We start from the raw sequence: 25300 nt of genomic DNA on the forward strand, positions 1-25300 counted from the left end.
TAAAAGAAGCCTTGATAGGAAAGCTTTAACTATGGGAGAGAAGACAGAAGGAACACGAAATTGCCCAAATTAACACCAACAGCAAAAGTAACATTAACAACTACCTGCTGGATAGGCTGTGCATAGTTAATGCTTTTAAGCACTAAAAACCCTGTAGAGGCATAACCTGCCTGCCTTTCCACTAGGTCTAATCATGTGTGTCCATTTGGGAAGTCTTACGGACAGACCAGAAGGAAAAGGGGCTGGGGATTTATGGATTAGTTATGAATGAATTGCAGATGAATAGCAGCAGCAGTTGTGGAGTAAATGCTCAAACAGGCATTTGGTGCATTTGTCACTGATTGAATGAGAGTGAGTGATGCAACAAAAGTGTCCTGTGAGAAATACAGCTATGGCTCCACCAGCATTTTCCACTGGCCAATGCTTCATTGCTCAGCAATAACTATACCTTATCATTAAAGACGCGTTTAGAAAGTCCATAATTATATAATTTCAATGATTTTGGTTACTTGCTAGGACAACTGAGCTAAGAGGTAAGTACTGGCAAATCAACAATTTATGTCTTAGAATCTGTCTTAAAATCAAGAGCAAATTCCAGATTTTGGAAACTTTTAAAGCAGTTAATAAAGGATCCCTTTGGTCTTGCTTCAAGCAGGTGGAGCATGGGAACAGTACAACATTTTTAAATTCATCCTAATTTGTTACCTGCTATACACAAAATAGAAACCATATATAGGCCTGAAGTGTATTGCAATTTTTTTTTTAAAAGGTCACTCAGTAAGGCAGTTGAGCTTAATATTATAGGCAAAAGTCAATAAAATAATTATTGCTGAGCTAACTTGAATCCTCGCTCTTTACCAAGTACTTGCACCTAGCAGAAATAGTTTATCATAATCAGAGTCCTCTGATATCAGTTACAGACAATTTTAAATGTATGTAGAAAAAATATCCTTCAACTGGTTTAAATAGAGTGAAAGAAAGCTCAGAACACTTCCCAGAAACACTGACTCAACCTCTTCTTCTTCTCCAGATTTTCTTTTAAGACTTCACAGAGACTCGTTATGCCTCTGTTCCCTGTTAATAGCACTGGAGCTAGGTACCAGCATCAGAGCCTCTCTGGAAATCTCACTGGATATTCCTCCATATCTTTAAGAAGCAAAAAACATTAGGAGTGTGGCTTTTTTATTTAACAATGTGTTTTTATTGTAATTATTTGTTAGTATATTATTTTACTTAAGATTTGAATATAATGGATTTGTGTTAGCAATCTGTCAGTTTAAAGCACTTTGACAGATAAAGTTTCTTGTACTAACAGAGCCTTCAGACAATCTCTTGAAACATTTTTGAAGGAAATATAGAAAGTAGTTACTGACAGGAATAGCCTTAATGTCTTTTGAAAGCACTGCAAACCTATTCTAAATTGTGAGTCTTGTAAGGTTTGTAATTTGCATGTTATTGTGAAAGGCAATTCAAAATGGGTATTTACCAATGTGCTGCTTCAGTGTCATCGGAGACAGAACACATGGCTTTGTTCGGGTTTTTATTGTGAATACATTACATTTAAGTTGGTCCTCGATATAACAACTTGAGCAAAGGGGAGTATATGAGGCAGAAAACCACAATGCACTATAGACCCCCTGTCTTCTAAAATACTAACTCCTTTTCATATGCTGAAGATTTGTAGATCTGCAGAGCTTTTCAAGTAGCACAGTAATGATCTTCAAGTAATTTGTGTGTGGAGGGAAAAGGATGACAAAGCATTAAACCAGCAATTTTGCAATCCATCTGTTGTGGGATGCTACCTCTATTTTTTGCACACATGTAGGAACAGACACAAAAGGAAGTTGTCCTCTGGCTATGGTTTGCATGGCAGCAGCTATGGCTGCTAGTTTGTGTTGCATTTCATGCTGCTGGTCTGTTAGATGTGCTTGGAGTACATGGTCCTTAAGAGATCTGGGTTTGGGAGTGTCTATCCTGTGAATCTTAAGTGCTTATCTACTGCCCAAAACCATCTGTGTACTCAGCCCAAATACAGTGGTGGTGCCTCTAGGCATTTGCAGGAGCAGAAGATGCTTATACAAGATTTTTAGGGAATATAAATGCCTAAAGTCTCCTATGGTAATTTCTGCTGTTGAAGTAATTCTCTTTGACTTAGGCAATTAATTTCTGATAAAGAATGGGCTTCACCTCATGTGACTACAGAAATTACACAGCTAAATATGTAGGATTCCTCTCTATTCAAGGGAGAGATATCTATATAGAATAATTTATCTTACCTATCTTCCAGTGGGACCCACTAACCATATGCTCTTAGTGACATAATGTGTGCTATGGCACGTCCCAAACGGCCTCCAGCTGTTACTCCAGAAGGGTGCTGGTTTTAACGAGTTCTGTCATATCTGTCATGACCATGGAGATTCTTGGGCTATTAGTATGCCTCAACAGTGGTGCTTTGGCTCATATCAGGAGGTCACTTTCAAAGTGAATCTCTCTCTCAGTTATTTTCATTTTCATACTGAGAATTCTCCAAACTTGTAAGCTTTTCACTTGAACTTAAACCAGAAGACACACAGCAGGAGCTCAGTTAATGCACTACATTCACAGGCATGCAGCCTATGGCACCTGACAAGACCTAGAAGCTATGGATGCTGGATCATCAGCAGTAAATGTTTCACTCTGAATTCTGTTGATATTGCTAATTTAGATATGGACATAGTTTAGATCAGAAGGAATTCAGGCTGGTTTTAATTTAAATCCGGTCTCATGGACTGAGTTCATGGGTCCAGGGCTGTAGACAACTCAGTGCACTCCTAGAGATCAACTTTCTTTTCAGCTTCATCTGGAAGTAATTTAGTGTGGGTACACTGAAACGTGAACTGAATTAGTGTGTGAAGACAACCAGAAGATTTCCTTCAAAAGTGTTCTCTTGACACAAATTACATACTACTGCAAACGTAGTTTTGGATATCTGAGGACATCTCTACTGGTAGAAGCAGCTACAATTTTGCAAATTAATTCTGCCCTTGTATTTGGACAGGATGAATCAGCCTCTGGAGGTAATTATCTCTCTCCAGTGACCACAGAAGGAGTCTTGGCAACTGGTTTATACTAGATACCTAATGCTATATGGCAAGACAGGTGAGCTGAATCTTCTAGTTCAATAAATACAAAGGAGAAAAGTTATAACAACACTAAATACATCAGAGGAAATGTGCTGGAAGAAGAATTCTGCAGAGCAGAGCAGCAGAGACCTTTGGGGGAAAGACAAGAAATAATAAAGTGAGGAAAGACAAGAGGAGTTGAGCTGGCAGTTTGACCTGGACGTCAGCATAGATAAAAACAGCAAGTGAGAGCAAGGGACAACACACCACTAGCACAGACTGAGAATGTCTTTATAACATCAAAAGGCAAAAGAAAAAGAAAGAATTCAGCATTCCACAAATTCTTTCCGGTTCTACCATCTCCCCATTCCTAATTAAGTTGCCAGGAGGCAAGGAAGTGGTCTCAGGAGAAAGAAACAAAGAGGGATCTTTTCTGTCGCCTGTCCCACTGTATGTCATATTGAAGTCCAAAAAGCATTAGAAATCTGATTTGTTATGCTGATCAAAACTGACAAATTTGATCCAACATATAAACAAGGGAAAAGAACTACAGACATCTATAATCATATCTGCAATCTTGAGCAGGCAGAAGGGTATACTTCCACCTTTAAGTAGTATCTTCTAGTACAAAACACAGTTATCGAATTCAGTGGTGTATTCAGGCTTAACTAATACATCCTGTTTTCTGATGGTGAACTGATGGAGTAGCCAGGAACAACTAGATATATCACGGTTCTTCAGGTAAGCAAGATGTTGGGATAAATGTTCCTGAAGTCAAAACACTTTCCTACCTCAAAAATTACTATGAAGAAATACTGATCCCACTGAAGTCAGTAGCAATATTCTTAGAAACAAACTAGGTCAGGATTTTACTTTTCCAATTTGTAGCTGTACTTCTTTTCAGATATCACCTGAAATAGCACCAGCTGTATTTAAAAACTTAATGGTTGTTTTTTACAGTGAAGAGGAGAGTCCTTGGCAAAGGACTTTTTTATAGCTGTTTTTCAGTCTTTTATTGTGCTCTCATAAAAAAAAAAGGAAAGAAAAAGTAGGCAGCTTTAACAACTAAAAAAGATACTGCAACAGGTCCAAAAGGCAATGCTGACTGTGCTGTTTGAAGAAGTAGGTGTTCAAGTAGTAAGAGACTGAATGTCTCGAAGATGTAGTGGAAAGTGGCTTGTTAAAACTCATGTGGCTATATTCTCCTAAAAATCATCACCACAAGTCAACTAATATGATCCTTTAAAGATCATAGAATCATAGAATCAATCGTGTTGGAAAAGACCTCCAAGACCATCCAGTCTGACCCTTGATCCAACACCATCGTGATTACCAGACCATGGCACTGAGTGCCACATCCAGTCTCATCTTAAAAACCTCCAGGGACGGTGAATCCACCACCTCCCTGGGCAGCCCATTCCAATATCTGACCACTCTCTCTGTAAAAAATTTCTTCCTAATATCCAACCTAAACCTCCCCTGGCAGAGCTTAAGACCGTGCCCTCTTGTCCTACTGCTGGTTGCCTGGGAGAAGAGACCAACCCCCACCTGGTTACAACCTCCTTTCAGGGAGTTGTAGAGAGTGATAAGGTCTCCGCTGAGCCTCCTCTTCTCCAGGCTGAACAGCCCCAGCTCCCTCAGCCTTTTCTCATAGGACTTGTGCTTGAGTCCCTTCACCATCCTCGTTTCTCTTCTCTGGACCTGAAGATGTTCTAAAAAGGTTTGACTTTACTCTAGACCTTTCTCCGCTATGAAAACAATTATTAATATAATACAAGCAAAGGAAACCATATAAGGTTTTGAACAGCATAGAGCCAAATAGCTTTAGTTATGGGCTATGTAACATCTATTGGCCCCACACTCCTTCCAGAGAGTTCTGCTGCCTATAGGTAAAGAGAGGGCTGGAGAGAGAGAGACAAAACCAATTCTGCCTTATACAAAAAAGTATTATGATGTTTAGCCAACTGTACAGGACAGTCTATAATGTAATAATGTATGGGATGGAAATGGACAGTTTGGTGAGGGCCACATTTAAGGCTGACTGCACATAAGGGAAGATGCAATGAGTATCTTGGTCCTTTTTTATTCCCTTCAACACTGCACTGGATTCACAGCAAACATCGATTGCCTGGGATCCAACACAGTCTGCATCTGCTGACTTTGTGAGGACAACATGAAGCTTGTGTCTCTAGTATGTGGTTTGAGAGTTGTTGGCAAGGTGAAGTCTGAAGGCTATGGGGAATCACAGCCTTTCCTTAGCTGTAGGAGAGGGAAAAACTAAAAATCAGTGATGGTTATAATTTATTTAAGCATGCCAAAATACATCACACTCATCAGTCATATTTAAAGTAGGAAAGAAGGAGCAGATCTGGAGGTTTTTTTGATGGTATTCCAATTTATATACAGTCTGTTAATTATTTCATGTTCTCATTAGCATATGCTCTCAATGAAACTGAATGTATGAGATGGAGTCCTATTTGTTAGTGTGTGTCTGTATTTGAAAATTGGGATTCATACGTAAGGAGGGCTGGAAACAGCCCAAGAAATGTACTTAAGTAGCTCTTCCTGAAAAACAGTGGTAAGTATTATTTTGCAAGAAGAGATGCTCTTCCTGTTCTGCCTGTGAATGCTAAAATAGGTAAACATAAGGTCAGGCACCTATGTCAGACAGGAAAAGAAAGGAAGAAACATACCAAGACATGCTCTAAAATACAACCACACTCTGAATTGTTCAGTGAATCTGGTAGATGATATTTATTTCCTTTCTGCAGTCCTTAAGGCAGAGGAAATTCCTTCCAATGTGCTTTACAAAATGCTAACTGAACCACTAATGATTAACAAACATCCTGCCTACAGATAGTTATCCTTCTTCTTATGAAGTCACTTCCTCTCTCACTGTAAATCTGCCATATTATTTTGATGGCAGTTTTGATAAATGAGATCACATACAAATTTTAGAGGTTAGTTTGAGGTGAATGAATGAAAATGCTGTCACAAAATCTAAGATCTTTGGGTATACCTGTGACAACCTGGAACTTGAGATCATTTACTGTTAGAAGTCTTTAGTGTGTAAAGGTACAATTCACATGAGCCTCAAATAAAGCAATAAAAGATGCTGCCTAGTGTGACTGTTTTTCCCAGTCATTGTGATGTACACTTTAAAAATGTTTGGTTTTCATCTATTATTTAATAATCTAGTACAATCTTTACTACTGTTCAGGGAGATGTTGTTAGACAAATAGGTTTTTGTTGTCTTTTTATCTTTCCCTCTTTTTGTGAAAGCAAATGGAGTCTCTTCATGCCATTAACCAAAGTGACTTGTAAACAAAGAGGCAATTTAACAGCATCCCCACAGCATTACATTCCTACTTAACCCTGTGAAGACTGTGCAATGTGAAAACTCAAACGATCAGAGAGTTGTTCCTTTGCTAGGATTCTAGTAAATAATCTGGTATTTTTCCAGATGTGTAATTGCACTTTTTTGCAACTACATTGTTCAAGAATATAATCCCAAGGGCAAGAAGCCCTTACAACAGGCTTTCTATCCAGTCTGCACCTCTGATTGATTTCTCTGCTTTACATAACATTCATTTAGTGGAAGTGAATGATGAGCATTGTCAGAACTGCACTGTAAACCAGAGCATTTCCAGGAAAGGAAGCAAGCTGTGACATCAAAGGAATTTGAGGAGTGGAATGGCTGCTCTGTAGAGCATCAGGGCTATTTGCATTCCCTGTATTTGTTACAACATATACATTTAATTTCTATTAAATCGCCTGCTGCAGTATTTACTGCTCTCACAGTTTGGTGTTTTAGTTATCTACCCATCATCCCCTCCTCCATGCCCCAAATGTATCAGAGGTTTTTATTACAAGTAAAATAAAAGTGCCACATAATTCAGTCTGCTTTCTTTCAGAGCGCTCAATATGTGCAGAAAAATTAAATTTGGGAGAGAGGTAGGAAGGAAACAAGGGTTTGAGGTAGCCCTGAGGTCATCCTAGTTCTTCTTTGCTTGCTTGGGAAAAGTTACTATAATTACTCTTTTTCTAGAATAAGCATATTTTTGCCCTTTTTAGCAAAGACACTTATGTTTTAACAGTTACTGCTATTTTCAGCTTTGTATATGCCAGAAGCTGTAGTTGGTCATGCCAGTGTTCATTAAAAAGTCACATGCATAAACTTTATTCTTATCATTTGTTTACACTTCATGTGATAGTCACAACATTTTACATTAAATACAGGACTTAAAGCAGAATTGACACCACCAAATGTTATTTCTACCTACTAATAATCAGAATAGCAGCTAATGTTCCAAATTAAGGCAGTACCTTAAAGTAAACATAAATGCTACTGCTACCTCTGTAATAGTGTTCTGCTGATGAAGATGCTAGTTTTTCCTTTCTCTTTTTTCTTTTGTGGAACACACTATTGCATGAACTCAGATTGCTGTATTTTTATTCTGGTAACATATATTATTCACAGAATCATAGAATACGTTGAGTTGAAAGGGACCCAACAGGATCATTGAGTCCAACTCCTGGCCCTGTCCAGGACACCGCAAAAATCACACCATGTGCCTGAGAGTGTTGTCCAAATGCTTCTCGAACTGTCAGGCTTTGTGCTGTGACCACTTCTCTGGGGAGCCTGTTGCAGTGCTCAACGACCCTCTGGGTGAAAAACCTTTTCCTGATACCCAACCTAAACTTCTCCTGACACAGTTTCATGCCATTTCCTGTAGTCCTGTAGCTGGTCACAAGAGTGAAGAGATCAGTACCTGTCCCTCCACTTCCCCTCATGAGGAAGTTGTAACTGCAATGAGGTCTCCCCTCGGACTCCTCCAGGCTGAACAGACTAAGTGACCTCAGCCACTCCTCATAAGGCTTCTCCTCCAGACCCTTCACCAACCTTGTGTGACCCTTTGGAGAGTCACCCTTTGGAGAGTCACCCTTTGGACACTCTCTAATAGATTAATGAGAGCACTTAGAGAATAAAGAACTGTCATATCCATTTCTTCAATGAGTTGACTAATTAGTAACAGGTATGTATAGTCTACCAACAGGAAAAAGCTTCCACACATAATACTCCTTATAGTCCACTCGTTTCTAAACATAGCATGGTCTCCCTCTACTGTTCACTAGCTAGTTTTCAGTCCACCCATCTTTCTCTCCTTTAATTGGTAGAAAGCTCCACCCTCTCCACCTCTGTCCACATAAGGAAGGACAAATCCAGCAATTGTGTGACTTTCCCATAAGCACCAAAAAAGCAAAAAAGCCTTGCTTTCAACAGAAGAAACAACAACTTTAACTGTTGCCATCAAAGCAAGCAGATCAGTTACCTATCTTAAAAACCAGCAGGCTTCAATGTAAATCACTAATGCAGGAACTGTCACCAGGCCCCAGGAGCCTTGACAGCCAGAACATTCCTGCTGTTTTAATGAGAAGGAGTGCAATGCTCCACTTCACCACACAAACCATTTTCCTGCCCAGTTAAATACACTACAGCTATTAGAAATAGAAGAAATAAGACTTACTCAATAAAGTAGACTTCCCCCTTTTCTGTATAAGCCATTTCCCAGTTATCAGGTAGTGGGCCCAAGTCATCGTTCTCTTCAGGTTTGGTCTGCTTTGTTACATCCATATCGTCCTTTGCTTCTTCAGGCTGAGTATATCCTGGTGCAGGACAAGGCTGAGGGGAAGATACCTCACCCGAGGCAGCTGTACTCTTCTCTTCATGTTCACTTGATTCTAAAAGAGAAGAAAAATTATGGCTTTTGGATATCCAAATTAATGGTGAAGAATTTACTGGGTGCAAGACTCTATGAACTGCAAGTCTTGAAAGAAAGAAAAATTCTGTTGGGTTGACACACAAGGGTCCCTCTGATCGTGCATTTTATCTGGAACGCAATAAAAGAAAATAAAGCAATAAAACCAAACTGAAACAAGAAACTAATAAAGAGTTCTGGCTCATTCTGTCCCAGGAGTTCTCCCAGACTAGCAGTAAGCACTGAGCAGAAGGCAGCTTCATATCCAGCAGTGTTACTGTCTTGTGTCTTAACTTTTCAAAGTATACACATATAAAACAAGTCCCCTGCTGTTTTACTACAGACTGGAGATCCTTTTCAAGTAAAAAAAGTATATGGAGTAATTGCCTTATCTATATCCACATACCAAAAAAATCAAGGACATTCATCAACTTATAGCAATATATTAACCATATAGAAAGTGGTTGTGATTTCATTGCTGATATAATCTGTGGGAAGCTTAGTTTCCCACAGCCAATGCCAAACGCTTCAACATGTCAACAATGCAGTCCACAATAAAGTTCAAGAAGATGACAATTTATTAAATGAACTAACAGTGCACCCAGAGAAAAGAACTATGCAGATACCTGTGTGAAACATGTAGGAGGTGGAGGACAAGTTGGGTGAAATGTTCTAATTAGTGATGCTTACAACATCAAGAAAGAAGAGCAACAAAAAATTAACAAAAACGATTTTTAAAAGCCCAGATTTTAATAAACCCACAGAATCAATAAATTTGATGTTATGGCTAGCAACGGTAAAAGATAAAAAGTTTAGGAGAACTGATAAAGATTAAATAAACAATAGTAAGAGTGCAAGTACAAATTGTTCTAATGAAAAACAAAAACAGTAAGTATAATCAGAGATAATTTTGAGTAAACCATGACTTTTCAATGGTGTGCTACTTGAGAAAGAATAGTACAAAAGGTGAAAACCAGATTAAATTTTTAAGGATGAACACAGAAAAACAACATGGGCATCTAACAGTAAAAAAGAACAGTCAGTCTATAAAGTGGGATACAGTCAGGGACAATAGAGGTAATATCAAAACTTTCTGTAATAATAATAACAATAGCAAAAGCAGACTCATTTTTCTATGTGGGAAGGAAGGAAAGCTAATAGTTTATGATGCATAAAAACCCCAAGGCAATTAGTGCTCTTTTTGCCTCAGTCACTACTGCGAAAAAATCACCTGTGATTAAATGACTAATGTAATTAATGTCAGCAACAGGGCTAAAGAATGTGGTGTAGAGTGGGCAGAGAACAGGTCAGGTAAAACTTTGATGAAACAGCCATTCTCAATTGGCAGAGCTGGATGAAATGAAACCTAGGGTCCAGAGAGAACCATGGAGGCAGTCTTATGGCTAAAATAAACCTTTGAGACTTCATGGGGAAAAGAAACAGAAAGTACAGACCCAGTGCTGATTTCAGCAAATCACCTATGATCTAGGTTTTCAGGTAGTTTTATATGCTTACTTTCTGAGTACCTAAGTTCCCTTTGAAATAATTTACTCAATTAGGCCATTGTGTCTTTCTGTAAAAAAGGAGGAGGAAGACCTATGAAACTGCAACTTCACATCTTTCTCTTTTTAGTTCCTAGAAGCGTTGCAACCAGCAATCAAATCACCTACATGTAAACTCTTCAGAGGTCATAAATATTTGTCAAGACTTTTCAGAAAGAAATTGTGTCAAACTAATCTTTTTTCTTTTCATGACAGAGTAACAGGTGCTGCTTCTTGGGGAGAAATGGTAGATATAGCTTTCATGATCCCAAAAAAAGACTTTTGACACTGACACATATAACCTGTCACAATAACATGAAAACAACCAAACAGATACAGTCCTGAAAAGGGTGATGATCTATAGCTCTACATCCACATGCAGCTCATGCTGCTAAATCGTAACTCGAACTATGTGGTATTACAATAATTTTATGCTGCTTGGAAACATGAATCTGTCTGTGGGAAGAAAAGAATTTGCAAGAGACACAAATGCAGTTTTTGCTTAATTCCATCCCACAACAGAGTAGCAGGATTCCAGAGAGCTGAAGTCCCCTTCTCCTTATCTACCACTCCCTGACTTACCTTGGCTTTCCAAAACATGGGGCACCTACCTGATGCAAAATTCCACAATCACTGTAAAAATACAGGATAGGGAGCAAATGCCTAGGCAGAATTCCTAGTGAAAATGTAATTGAGGTATGGGGATCTGTGAGGGATGTCTAACCATCATCTTTAACCAGTAATGATACTATTGCAAAGGAAAAACAAGCATCATAATAGCCAGGAACAGCAAACATATGCAATACAGGTCCTTCCACCTTTAGCTACAGGAAAGTTTAATGAGGAGTCCTGCGCCAAGTTTCAAGAATTTCATGACGAGAAAGATGGGAAACAGTTCAGATGACAGAAAAGAAACAAAACAAAAACCAACTAGCCAACCAAAAAGATATTGGAAACATGGTAAGATTGAAAAACAGGTGATTTTAATCTTGAGAAGAAAAGATTGATAGATAGCGAAAGCATTTTCAACTATATAAAAGTTTCCTGCAAAGCAGACACAATATATGGTCTCCACTTCCCCTGAGAACAGGACAATGTAATTGCTGAAAAATTTTTTGGGTGTTTTGTTCTTATCTCTGCAAAAGTAAGTCCTCATCTGTTTGAAGCATCATGAACAAATCTGTGAGTTATATTCCTGTGGCTGCCTGCAGTCTTGACCACATTTTTGCTACAGGAAGGGAGATGTACGGATTAAAGTGAATACAAGACATAGGACCCCATGGCAGATAAACTGCAGTAGAACAAATACATTTGGAGCACAGGTGCATCACACACAATGACTATTGATCAACCAATTGGCCTGACAGACCACAGATGTGGTGACACTGCGGTGTCTTGGGATTTTACCATGATATCTTTAATATGTGTTCTTCCTCAAGAGCTTATTTTCAACAAGTCTGAAGGGGTCAGATTCTCGATTTTCTTTCAATAACTACATAAACAAATCCCAGCCCTCATGATAACAGAAAAAAATAAAAGTGAAAATTAAGCCTTGAGGATTAGAAAAAAATATTCTGAGCTTTTCTAAGACCAGAGATTGCTATCAAAATACAGCAGGGGAAAAAAGAGAAACATGCTTATTTAACAACTTAAAATATAATTATTTTAAAGCCGATCTCATGAATAATTAATTACTGGATCATTATCTTTTAATAACTTACTTTGATAATGGAGAAGGCATCATGATGACTAAACCCCAAGCAATTAAGGTGGAATTGTCTAATGCCATTTAATAACTGTAAGTTTTACACAGTGGACATCCTAGTCACCCTTATTTGGAATACAGCCCCGTGGTGTCATCTTATTTTCTGTTATATGTATCTATCATACTCCAGGAAAGGTAGATATTCATCTTAATTTTTTTTTTCTGCTAATATACATTCATATGTAGCATCTGATTTGATAAAAAAATCCCAAACAACTGAGTTCTGGTTAAAAACTATCACTGTCTTTAATGTACAAATAAAGTTTGAAATACTACAATAATGCACTGCGAGTACAAATATTTACCTTCAGACAATATACAATATAAAAAAGATCCTAAACTTGTACCATAATATGAGTCCAGAAGTATTTTTGTCACTATAAAAAAACAATCAATGGATTTTATGTCAAGTGAAATAGTCTACTGGAGCTTCTGTCTCACTACAAAACAGATTACATGGTCCAGTTTTCAAAATCAGATTAGCACAGTTTCTCAAGAGTGAGTGTCCTGGGAAGTGACAAAATAGAGAACAAGATAATGTGTATGCTAAAAATAAGTATTTATCATTAAATACCACAATTTCATCTCTGTAGTACCCAGCTCCAAATATCGGCAGTTAAAATATTACTGCTGATATGACATATTCTCTATGCAGTTCATAGACAATATGGTGACTGTTTAAAAAAAAATTAACTGGTAGTTATGTTGTGATAGTCTCAGCATTTGAGCCTTCATCAATGCTGTCGTGTGCACTTCAAATTGTTTCTATTATTTACGGTCTAATACTTGAAATTGCCATGTAAGAGTACCTTGTCTCTTTATTCCTCTATTTACTGCTACAGATTATTCAGGCAGTGAAGTCTGAAAACGTATTCTCTTATTCTGGAAGGACCAACTCAGATGACCTAAGTAATCTATTCTAATCTGTGTATGTTGTTTTCATTCCTCTGGCTGTCTTTGCTGTGTAATAATAAAAATATAAACTCAACCTGTTGCCTAGGACTAGTGCACCTTGCATGATGATTAATGGCATTGGGGCTCTGGCCTTCTGTTTCCTTATCATCCTATGAAACTTTATGTCATATCTTACCCCTCAATTAATTTGAGCCTCACAGAACTTTATTCTCTGGGTGCAACTTATCATTGCTCAAGTAATGTCAGAATGACGCACATACATAAGCATGCCTTCAAGGTTAGGGTGATTTTTCTGGAGTTTAGATGGCAAATACTTCATCAGTCAGAAGTGGGAAGCAAATGTGACATGACCAACATTGTGTCAAAGCATGATGCTGGTTGCGAAGGAGACTGACTTAATTCTCTGCAGACACAGCAACAGCAGTAAAAACCGAATGTCTGACAAGTTGCAGGTTGCAATTTGAACAAGACTCTTTTTACCTCTTTTGTCAAAGCATCAGTTTTGCAGAAATCATTAATTTGAACACTGTCCATCAGGAAAGGCTTCTTAGGTGCAAGATGTCTCACCCAGTAGTGTGGGGAATTACGCTAAGTGTAAGAAATCTAGTGCTAACTCTAGACTTGGCCATTTTAACAACTGATCTATAGAATATGTCTCTCATATTTGCTTCCTGGCAAATAATAAGATTCTTGATTTACATTTCACCATCTAGGTTCCTCTGCATCTGTAGGATGAATTAATCATTCTAAATTGTAGAGGTGATCTCCTAAAATGGGTATCTAAAACAGCTACGTTCTCTTACTCTTTGGAATTGCCTCTTCCTCCTTACTTTATATCAGGAAAGCAGAGACAAATAGATGAAACAAAAAGGCATTTAGGCATACAGTTTACTAAAGCTGGATGAGATAAATCCCATCTCCTAAATGACACTATTTTGTCCTAAGAGAACGTGATCCAGGATGAAGGACTAAGAGTGCTCCATCCTAAATGGCCAAAAGCCCCATCCTGAAGCACTGAGAAAGACTCCAAGTGGGTTCTGGGCTGAGGACAGATGACAAAAATTAGAAGGATTAAAAACATTTGGCAGCACAAATTACTAAGAAGACGATTATGGCAAGTTTGTCCAAGTACAACTGTCTTAGGGAAATTTGATGGACATGAAGCAAGGCATGTGGAAGGTATCAATGGAAAATTGATAAAGCTCAACAGATGCAAAAATTATGTTAACAGATGCTGAAAAGTTGTCTGAAAATTCAGACCAAAAGCAGAAAGATCTCTGTAACCACAGATGTCACTTAATTGGTCCGATAAAGATGGGTTTCTTCAGAATCATCTTAAACCCGTTACTATTTTAACTTAGTAGTCCTAGGTGTTACAGTGGTCCTTTGAATTGAGAGGCTCAGATAGGCAGTTAATAAGCCATTAAGTTCCTGAGCATCTTTAAAAACGTGTCAATGTTTCAGATGTCCCAAGAGTCCTATAGTTAATAAAAGCCCCCTGTTAGAAGTGAAGTATTTAAAATAGAATACACTTTCTAAAAGAACTGGAAAAAACAAATACTCTGCCTTTGCTGTTTCTGTATAAAAATTAGATTGCTCCCTCCGCTGAGAGTTTAAAAATAAATAAATTAATTAAAATATTCTGGTTTTCCTGATTGTTCAAAGACAGAAACTACAAATGCACTCACATTTTAGAGGTAAGTAAGCCTCTGTCAGCTCACAGAGAAAATTACTGCAGTAACAGGGTCTGTGGGAGCCACACTGCCCAACAAAGGCAACACAGCATGTATGTACAGAGCTGCTTTGCTACAATCCCCAAAGTCCTCAATCAGTGTATCTGAACAACAAAACCCTGCTTATGAAACCATGAGAGCCAACACAGGCACCGCTTGTTCTGCTGGCCACACCGACAGGAATTACTTTGGGGGGGTGAGGAAAGGGAGGAGGAGGGGCTGTCTTACACCCATGCTCATGTATTTAATTTTGTAACACAGCACAGAAGTTCCTGCTTCTTGGGTGCTGCCTAGTCATTGCTCACACAGATTTTGCCTGGGAGAAGAAAATTATAGGTGCAGAATGCAAGGAAAAAAGCAGGTAAACAGTGCCTTGATCCACTTGGAGCTGAAACATATTGTCCTGGAAATTGCTCCTCAGCAATGGTCTGTTATGTGGCACATTTTGAATAACTACTGAGAATGATCTTTCTAATGATTTCTACAATACACATCAGAGACCAAATCCTGCCTTTGCCTCTTTCACTGTGGAAGTATCCTGGCAACAGAGGCAGTGCTGATGTTTTATGTAAGGATCTCTGAGCTTCATCCTTTCCTGCTTAAATGTGCAGCAAAAGCATTAAGGGCCAGAGCAATGCCAACAGATGCAATGTCATGTGGAAGGGATGAGCAAGGCTCTTACAGCATGTGATAGCAGTGGACAGGGAGCAATACTGCAGCCCTTCGGAGACATGAGGGGAAGAACCAGACCCACTCACCCCACCTCTCCCTGATACCCTCCTGCTAGATGGGGATGGGTTCTGTACAGGGATTTTCCCTTATGTGTAACGTTAGGCAACAGCTACAGTAAGGCATGTGGCAAATACATCCTTGATGAGAAGATATTAAATTTGCTATACTTTGTAAGGCAGTAGGAGGAAAAAAGGTATATATAGACTCTGCAGTATGAAAATCCTTTTACAGTGCTTAGAACATTAGGTAATGGATATTTTGTTTCACAGTAACCTATACAGTTAGAGAACTTGCAGTATTTCATTTTATCTTCTCACCCATATGGTTTTCACTACAGACGTCTATTTTAATAATTTGTTTCTAAATTTCTAAGTTTACCAAAAAGGATCCACAGAGTTATTTCTCAGAGGGATATAAAAGTCTGGATTCTTTAATTTTCTACTTGAACAACAACAAAATCATTTCTTAAATGCTATTTCAGAATAAAAATTAAGTACCGTAAAACATTGCCTTCCTGAAATGTTGAGTGGTAAGTTGATTACCTGCTTCAGAGAAGGTTGGAGTGTTCTCACTTGGGATACCAGTCAGTACACTGAACACCTTTTTTTTTTTTCTGAATCACTATGATCCAAGGGGTAAAAGAACAGCTGTCTTTTAGGACTACACCTGAAACCCTTATCAGCTTTATGCAGGCTCTGAAACATTGCTGAGAAGGGTCTTCCTGGTAGTATTGCCAGCTAAGTTTCACTGGAACTGCCAAAAATGTGTTAATGTGATGACTTTACTATTCCACAATATTGCTAAGGTTTTGTAACAATTTACAAAAGTTCACTTCGTAATGTGATGAACAATCTAGTGAGTAATCACCATTTGAGAACAAGAAGATCTGAAACAGAGACTTCATTCATTTGACCAAATTACAGTTCTCCAGACTCCCTCTGTAGTCAACAGAGAGAAACAGGCACTTGTGACTGATTTCCTAACCTGGAAATCTAAACCACAAAATCTAATCACACAAACCACCTTCAAAGAGTAGGTATTTTTCTCTTTGGTCTATAAAGAGGGTTCAAAGGGACTCGTTAACAGACAGAAATCTTTACAGTAGCTGAGGTAAGCGAGATGACTCCCCAAAATAGAGGTTAAGAAATTTGTTTTAGACTTGAGAGAGATCCTATTACTCAGAATTCCTGGCTTTCACTCTTGCAAGAATATCCTTACCTGAACATGCATATTCTCACTGCAGAAGGAGGTAACTGAGGACTCTGTGAATAACAGAAACGCACTGCAAAGTAAGAAGGAAGAACAGACCTGGTGTTACTGTCACGTCATTTCCATTGACCACAGGTCTTTCTTCCTCTTCCTCCTCTGGTGGTTCAATGCCTGTCTTCTCCATATTGCTCACAGACTTATTCCTTTTACGTTTGCCTTCAGCCCCGGGAGTGGCACCTGGGAGGATCTGATCTGTCACATTTAACAGCAGCGGAGCTGGTTCTGCTGGAGGCTTCGGAGTGCCGTAATAGTTGTCTGGAAAGAAAAGAAAAGGAATAACACATAAGATTGCAGAAATACATATGCTGCTGCTGCTTCTTTTGTCTTAGATTAATGGATTGTGTGAGGTAGGATCTGGTTCATCAGCTAATACAAAAATTAGTACAGAATATTTTCAGTGAAATTGAATATTTACCTTTCATGAAATGGTAATTAATTTTCTTGGTGGTACCCCTAGTGATCAAATCATGCTCACAAGCATCTATCACAATAACACTTTCTTTAACAGGCTAAATTTACATTCCTCTCATCCAAATACCTGACAAATAGCTAGCATACCAAAGCTGTTTTCTTATTTCAAATCATTAGTTAGGACAAATTAGTTTTACAACATTTATGCCATGAAACAAGAGTTTCTGAAGGATCAAAATGATGATAAAAGTATTGACTATTTGTTATGCTGTGTCATTTTCACTCCCTCAAATTATTTCACCTGCTTAGAAAGTAAATAATCATTCAATGATTCAGAGATTTGCAGTTTTCAGTAATGTTTGAACTATCTTGGTTTTCATATTTGTCAAATCTTTGCCATTCATGAGCTCAAAATTTGTAATAGTTAATGCTAATATATTTTCAAAGAAAGTTGAAACTCTATGCTTTAGGGCTTAACATTATCTCAAAGTACTATGGAATTGTGAGAAGACTTAAGGTGGCTGACAGATTACCCTCTATTTATCTCATTAAATTTCTGGCAACTTTCTCTGAGTCATCTATTTTCTGTGAGAAAGATTATTATATTAGATGGACCATGGTTTCATCTTATCTATCAATATCTATATGTTTGCATTTCTAGCACATCTGATCTCAAAATTGGTTTCTTACCGATACAGCAAATTTGTCATCAAAAATATGATTAAAAATAAAATAGTAACATAATTAAATAAAAATACTTTAAAAAGCATGTGCTTTATAGAAAAAACACAAATAGTAATATAAAACACAAAGATGAAAACTTGCTATTTATGCAGTTATCTTTTTTCATCTCTAAGTTGCTTTGAAGGGCAGTGAACAGGACACTTTACAAGAAGATTTACAGTATTTATTATGGGAAACTAAAAATACTGTCCATGTTTGAGAAACTTTTCCAAGGAAAAAAAGCACCGGTGTAAGGATATTAAATTGCTGAAAATATTTGTAGACTGTATGATCATTTTTTAATTTCTTATCCCACAATTTAGGGCTTCAGTATGATCAAATAGTTGTAGTAACTGACAAAAATTATTTTAACCACATATAGGCATGACAAAAATAAATGCCTATGTTATACCTTCACAGTAAACCATCATAAAAGACATTCTGCAGGCAGAATAAAAATTATTACTGGTACTTGTTTTCCTGTGTGTTTCCAATAACTTACAAGGTTCAGCTACATGACCATCTCAATACAGCTAAGTAATTAAGCAGCCTTGCAACTACTGAATACTCTGTGAATTTTTCACAGTGGTTTAGCAAAACAATATTCATAACAGACATTTCAGTAATCGTAATACACTAGAAAAATTTATTGTGTTAAATGGCCCTCACATTCACTCTGGGCTTAGGGCTGGCTGAATGAAACTTTGAGTTGCTGAAGGTTTTCTTTGGCCGAAGGTTTAACCCAGAGCCCCAGAAGGGCAGTGAGATGTGCCTCTGTGGGGCTGCCTGTGATGAGACCTCCCCCAGGCTGCAGGAGCTCTCTCTGACTGCCGGGGTTAAAGCAGGGGAGCAGGATTTGGAGTCTAAGGGGAGGAAAGGAAATCCACATTGATCCACTCACAAAACTGTACCTCCAAAATATGTCAAAAATCAGATCTGGTCTCTGATAGGACAGGCTATTTCAGAGCACCTGAAAACCAACAGCCTTGGAGGCAGTGCTCAGTTGGAAGTGTACTTTTCTATTGCTTTAGAAACATGTTACCTTTACTGGCGAGAGTGTATATCTGAAATATTACATATTTTGAAAAAAGGATTCCTCAATTAAAAAAACCAGTCTCAGTCAGTGGCACAGATGCCTTAAACTTCACAAAACTTGTGAAGTATGCACTGATTTCCACTGATTCCATAAATATTAGTACACGTATCCTAGGGATATGGTACCAGTGTAACACAAACTGAAACTAAAAATGCAGTACCTTGGCTTTTTCCCCTTTGCTCTTAGTTTTGCCATTGTCATACAAAATCCAGTGCAGTAGTAATTAGCAGTAATGCTAATATCCTGAATAGTAGATGAGATGTTTTAAATGAAGGACACTCTCATTCTATTTTTAAATATTAAACACTTTTTCACTTTGACTGACCATATGCATTAGAGGGAGACTGAGATAAAAGTCACTAAAAAAAAAACCTATGAATGTCACATATATAAAAATAGAAGAAAAAATATGTATGTAAGATTAGGAGCCAACGAGGATTTAACTCATTCAGTTTCAAACTGAAAATGCAATATAATTTACAACTTCTGTCCTCTAACATAACATCTTATGTGCTTTATGACCCAGTAACCATTGATTTAAAAGTCAGTTTTGAATTATTAATTGCTACCTACCTATAGATCTACCTATTAATTCAAAAACATGCATAAAAAGCAAAAATAAAAATAAGAAACTAGTCCACAGATATTCATACGATCAGTGCATCATAAAAAATTATTAAAAGAATCCATACAGTTCCAATGGAAGACTATATAGGATGAGAGACACAGCCACCCCAATGAAGGAGCAATGCTCCATTACAAAAAATTAGAATCAATATAAACTGTATGTTTTATCATGAAGAGATTCTCAGAGTCTTGAAATTCCCTACTTAAGACTTAGAACACTAGAGCTAATGGGAGATTGTCTCATAAAACCTTAACAAATGTCATATCTAGGCATAATGTAGAGACTAAATGTTTAAACACCATAACTTTTGTTACCATGATATTTGGAAAATCTCTGATAAAAACAGCTCTTTTTCACCTTGCCTGAGCAAGGCCAGGGCTGTTTCAAGAGGTTACTGTTGAAACACTAATCATAAGGTACTGAAATTCACATTCCTGTAGGTACAAAAGGCACACCAAATAAATAATTTCAGTTGCGGTTAATTTTAAAAAAGAAATTAATTAAAAAAAAATTAAAAAGAGAAAGCCTACTAAAAGCAAACATAAATTCCATGCTCATTAGCAGTCAAAAACACCAGCAGTTAGAAGATTTTAAAACAGTGAATGGAGCACAAACCAGACAACACCTTTGTAGCACTAGACAAAACCACATAGTACCCTCTCTTTTGTATACTGCCTGCTGTTCTGGTACTTGCCTCTCAAACATTACACGGGGGAACTAAAGAAGGGCAATTAAACCTTGGAACTGCTTAAATTGATTTTGAGTTTTCAGCTTGGAAATGGGACAACTGAAGGGGAATATGGCAGATATGTATAAAAACAGGAGAACACCGGGAAAGTGCCTAGAAAATCAATTAATGGATGCTTGGCTTCTCACTACATGAGAACAAGAGGATGCCCAAAGAAATCAGCAGGTTTAAAACAAGCAAAAGAAGTGTTGTTTTTTTTTCATACAGCATAAGAGAATAGTGACATTCATTGTCAGGTAATGCCAATATCATAATACAGTCAAAAAGCAATTATACAAAGTCATAGAAGAAAAAAAGACCATGAAAGCCTATTAAATGTAAAGGTACAAATTCCGAATCAAGAATTCCATACAATCAGATTGGTGGAGTGCAGAACGTAACTCTGCATGCCTTCCCTGTTCTTGTATTTTATGCCTTAATACCTACCAAAGGGCAGTAATAGAGGCAAAGTATGGGGCTACAGTTTCCCTTGATTTGACTAAGTGCAGCCACTCTATTACTCAGGGGCCTCCTTGTTGTACTTAAAATAATGTGTGTACTCATCTGCCACCCCAGCACAGAGTCAAGAGGTCGATTTAATCCAGCAGAGCTTTAGCTAACTTCTTTGCGCTGGACCTGAATCAAAGCCTTCATGCAGACAGGCAGTGCAGAAAAAACACCACTGCTTAATCCGTGTGGCTGCTGTTCCTGATTGCCTCAGTGTTCACACCTGGTTCTGAGTGCAGCTGAACTCTGAAGACAGTCTACCCTAACCTATTGGACTTGGCTGCCAAAGTGGCTTGAAAGCTGTGGCACAGATACAATTACCAAGTATCCCTTGCCACCCCTAAGCTGTATGAAAAGGTCTCCCTGATAGTGCAAGGAGGAAGTCAAACAATTACTGGGGAGGTTAGCTCTGATGACAGAGACCGCATAAGGAAGTCAAAAACTTTCAAGAAGCAGAAAGAAAGGGAATATAAGGAGGACAAAACAGCCTTTTTTTTTTTTCCTGAACCTGATCTCACCTATGTCAGGAAGTAGCAAGACTTTTATTTTATTGATAAAGTGTTTGATGGTGAAGCAATAACCCAACTTGCTTTGTGGCAGAAAAAAGACAAAGTATTTGGGCACTAGCAAAGAAGCAGAAAAATCATCATACTCAAATGATAACGAAGTCTCAGACCAACTGACAGTCACTACAGTGATGTGCTTGACACCCAGTGATCCCAGTTACTGGGCACAGTTATAAATGTGTCTCCCATGATGTGCTCTACTTTGTGCTCCATTGCAGGGACTGACCTACATGCATTTCCCCTTGCCTGGCTTTCTTAGTCCCTATCCCGTTCTGTGGGAAAGGAGTCAAAATGCAGCACAGAGTGGACACCCCCACTTGCAATCCTTCTGGACAGAGAAGGGAGAGTAAGGGTTTTGTGCCAGGTCTGCACCCCAGGCTGTGGAGGAGGATGTGCACCTTTAGCTCTTAGGACCAGCCAGCCTGAGCCATCAGGCTGTGGAGGAAGGAGGTTATTACTGACAGTGTCCTTTGCTCCTGAACCTTCCTGATCTTACCTAAGATAAGAAAAAGTCTAGTTTAAAAATGTGTTATGAAAAGTTAAACATGGTGCTGAGGAATTAGGAAATTATAGTAAGAATGAACAAGCAGACAGAAAATGAGAGCCAAAAACTTTTAGTATGAATATTTCCAGCTATGGTGTTGCTCATATTCTGAGCCCAGAACAGACAAACATTCCTTTTCATGATTATTTTTAGAGTGGGATGAAACAATACCCAGCTACAAATACAAACCTGCTTCTGCTTATTCAACACCCTCATTTAAAATGATCTGTCTTTACTGTTTATACAACTCTGAATTGCTGAAGTATCAGTCAAAATTTTATGTCAGCCAAAACTCTAGGAAATTAAAGATAAATCTTATTTTTCAGTTATGAAAACAATAACTGCAAATGTTATCATGAATGTTAAAGGTCTTCATATTTGCTTTTGTGATCACTCACTATTGATAATAAAGGGGAAGGTCTGAAGTCTAATTGTTGTCTAGATTTGAGTTACATGTCATATTTTAACAGTTCTCAAACAAATACATATTGAAAATTAATGGATTGCAATGATATACAGAGTTTTAGGTAGGTAGAAATTTGCTTAATTTTTAATTTACATAATAATGCAAACAAATGTAAATATTTTATTATTTGATTAAAAGAGGTTGGGTGCATTTGTTTATTACTAGAAGCCTATTGCATACAACACGAAGCATCTGTTCATAATCTATGTTGGTTTATAATCAGTGTCTAGATGAAGATCGGTGACAAGCAGTGTCCCTCAGGGGTCCACACTGGGACCAGGACTGTTTAATATCTTCATCAGTGTCATCACCAGTGAGACTGAGTGCACTCATCAGTAAGCTTGCAGATGACACCAAGCTGTGTCATTCAGCTGACATGTCTGAGGGAAGGGATGCCATCCGGAGGGACATGGACAAGCTCAAGAAGTGGGCCAATGGGAATCTCAGGAGGTTCAACAAGGCCACGTGCAAGGTGCTGCAGCTGGGTCAGGGCAAACCCCTGGTATCAACACAGGCTGGGGGATGAGCAGGTTGAGAGCAGCTCTAGGAGAAGGAGCAGGGAGTGCTGGTGGATAAAAGCTGCACACGACCTGGCAATGTGCACTTGCAGCCCAGAAAGCCAATTGTGTCCTGGGTTGCATCCAAAGCAGTGTGGCCAGCAGATCAAGGGAGGTGATTCTGCCCCTCTGCTCCACTTTGGTGAGACCCCACCTGGAGTTCTGCGCCCAGGTCTGGAGTCCCAGGCACAAGAAAGTAGGGACCTATTGTAGCAAGTTCAGAGGAGGGACACACAAATGATGCACCACTCCTATGAGGACAGGCTGAGGGAATTGGGGTTTTTCAGCCTGGAAAAGAGAAGCCTCCAGGGAGGCTTTTAAGTAAGTGGGCTTATAAGAAGGATGACTTTTTAGGAAGACCTGTTGCAATAGGACAAAGCGTAATGGCTTTAAACTAAAAGAGGGTAGATTCCGACTCGATAATAAGGATGACATTTTTTACAATGAGGATGGTGAAACACTGGAACAACTTTTCCAGAGAGGTAATGGATGTCCCATCCCTGGAAACATTCAAGGTCAATGTGGACAAGGCTCTGAGGAACCTGATCTAACTGAAGATGTCCCTGCTTATTGCAAGGGGTTGGACTAGATGACCATTAAAGGTCCCTTCCAACTCAAACTATTCTATGAAAATCAATGGGCTTTTTTCCCTTAACCTGCTTTGGAGCATACAAATGAAGTGTTATGGTCTATATTCACTCTACCTAGCTTTAAGCATTTAACTGATGATCACTGAAATTGTATAATGTTTTGGTATTAAGTAAAGCAATCATCTTCCAAGAATTGTCTAAACAAAATATCTCCATCTATAGTAATCCACAGTCTGCAAGCCCTGGGACATCAGGCTCAAATTTACTGCAGTCTGGAGTCCTCACCTTGCACATTCTTTGAATACAAGTTTAAGTGTAGGTTTCTGGCAACCTCCAAAACACAGTAAGAAAGCAAGCCTATGGTTTTGGTATTGTTTAGGGAATGCCCAACACACTAGTAGTATAAGCAGCAGGATAAGACCATATGTGGTTCATCCAAACTTTGTGTTCCATTTTCATGACCAACATATCCCAGGTGAATGGATTGCAGACATCTTCTATGAAGGATTTGGTATTAGAATCATGGAATTATTAGGGTTGGAAAAGACCTCTAAGATCATCAAATCCACCTGTTAAACCAGCACTGTCACGCTCACCACTAAACCATGTCCCTAAGTGCCACAACTACAAGCTTTTTGAACACTTCCAGGGATGGTGATTCCACCACTTTCTTGAGCATCATGTTCCATTGTGTGCAATGGATGTCAAAAACAGGAAGGAATTCTTAAATGCAGGGTCTGTGGACCTCCACGAGCCAACCAGGTAGTGTCACTAGGCTTTCACTTCACTGTACTCACACATCACTTTGCCATGGATGTATGTCCATTTAATTGCCATCTTATGAAATCAGTTTATTGGAACATTTCTGATCACCTGCATGTGTAATCTAGAGCATTCTCTGGTACGTCCTGAAACATGTTCTGCGGTACAAATAACACAAATATAGCATATTTTAAAACTGAAAAATTAATTTTTCAATATTCTTACAACTATATTATAAAATTCCTAAAGAGGAAAACAGTACATAGACTCTGTTAAAATATAATTAGTGATGTATTTTAACAAAATTCAAGACAATTACCACCTCCTTAAGGAAGTCTAGAAAACTTCTTTTCACCCACTCACCCTGAGTAATTTGTTTTGACGGGTGACTATACTATAATTAGGACTTCTTTAATCATTGCTGTAAGGCTGGGTGAGCAGATTTTGTTCTTGGGTTCATACATTTTCATGATGGTTTTGCAAAGCTGCATGATGGATTACAGTTGCAGAACTCTTAGTGTGACGCCAAAGAGAGTGGAATTAAAATATGAAGCCTTCTGAAGCCTTTAGATTTTAGATTTACATTGATATTATTTTCACTATGAACTTGTGTCATTAAGATGGCAAAGAACCAGGAGAGGTATTAGTTCCGATCTCAGAATTTAAAGAAAAAAGTTATTAAATATAGATTTTCATTTATGTTTTTCAACAACAGCTCTTAATTTCTATTGCATTCTCTGAAATTTTTACAAGCACGTTTATTATGATCTTTGTGGCTACTTTTAGTTTCTCTTTTTGGCTACTTTTAATTTCTTTCAGCCAAAGACTAAAGGTCCCAGATATCTTTCCTCTTCTTTTTCTAACTAAGCCCTTGAATTCAGATTCCTTAGTTCTCTGAGCCTTGATGT

The 25300-nt window shown here is 38.2% G+C and overlaps 1 protein-coding gene across 9 annotated transcripts in view; it reads right to left on the reverse strand.

Annotated features, from left to right (window-relative positions):
* The window catches only part of MAGI2 (membrane associated guanylate kinase, WW and PDZ domain containing 2), a 721242-nt gene that overhangs the window by 226528 nt on the left and 469414 nt on the right, over positions 1 to 25300 (reverse strand). For all 9 annotated transcript variants that reach the window (XM_018068096.3, XM_018068097.3, XM_018068094.3 and 6 more), the window contains 2 exons: positions 16855 to 17070; positions 8630 to 8843 (listed from right to left, as the gene is read on the reverse strand). In XM_018068096.3, coding sequence (XP_017923585.2) covers positions 8630 to 8843; positions 16855 to 17070 — 430 coding nt within the window. The remainder of the gene's footprint in view (positions 1 to 8629; positions 8844 to 16854; positions 17071 to 25300) is intronic.

Source organism: Manacus vitellinus, unplaced genomic scaffold (assembly GCF_001715985.3).
Source record: "Manacus vitellinus isolate BGI_N305 unplaced genomic scaffold, ASM171598v3 scaffold_13_pilon, whole genome shotgun sequence".
NCBI lineage: Eukaryota > Metazoa > Chordata > Aves > Passeriformes > Pipridae > Manacus > Manacus vitellinus.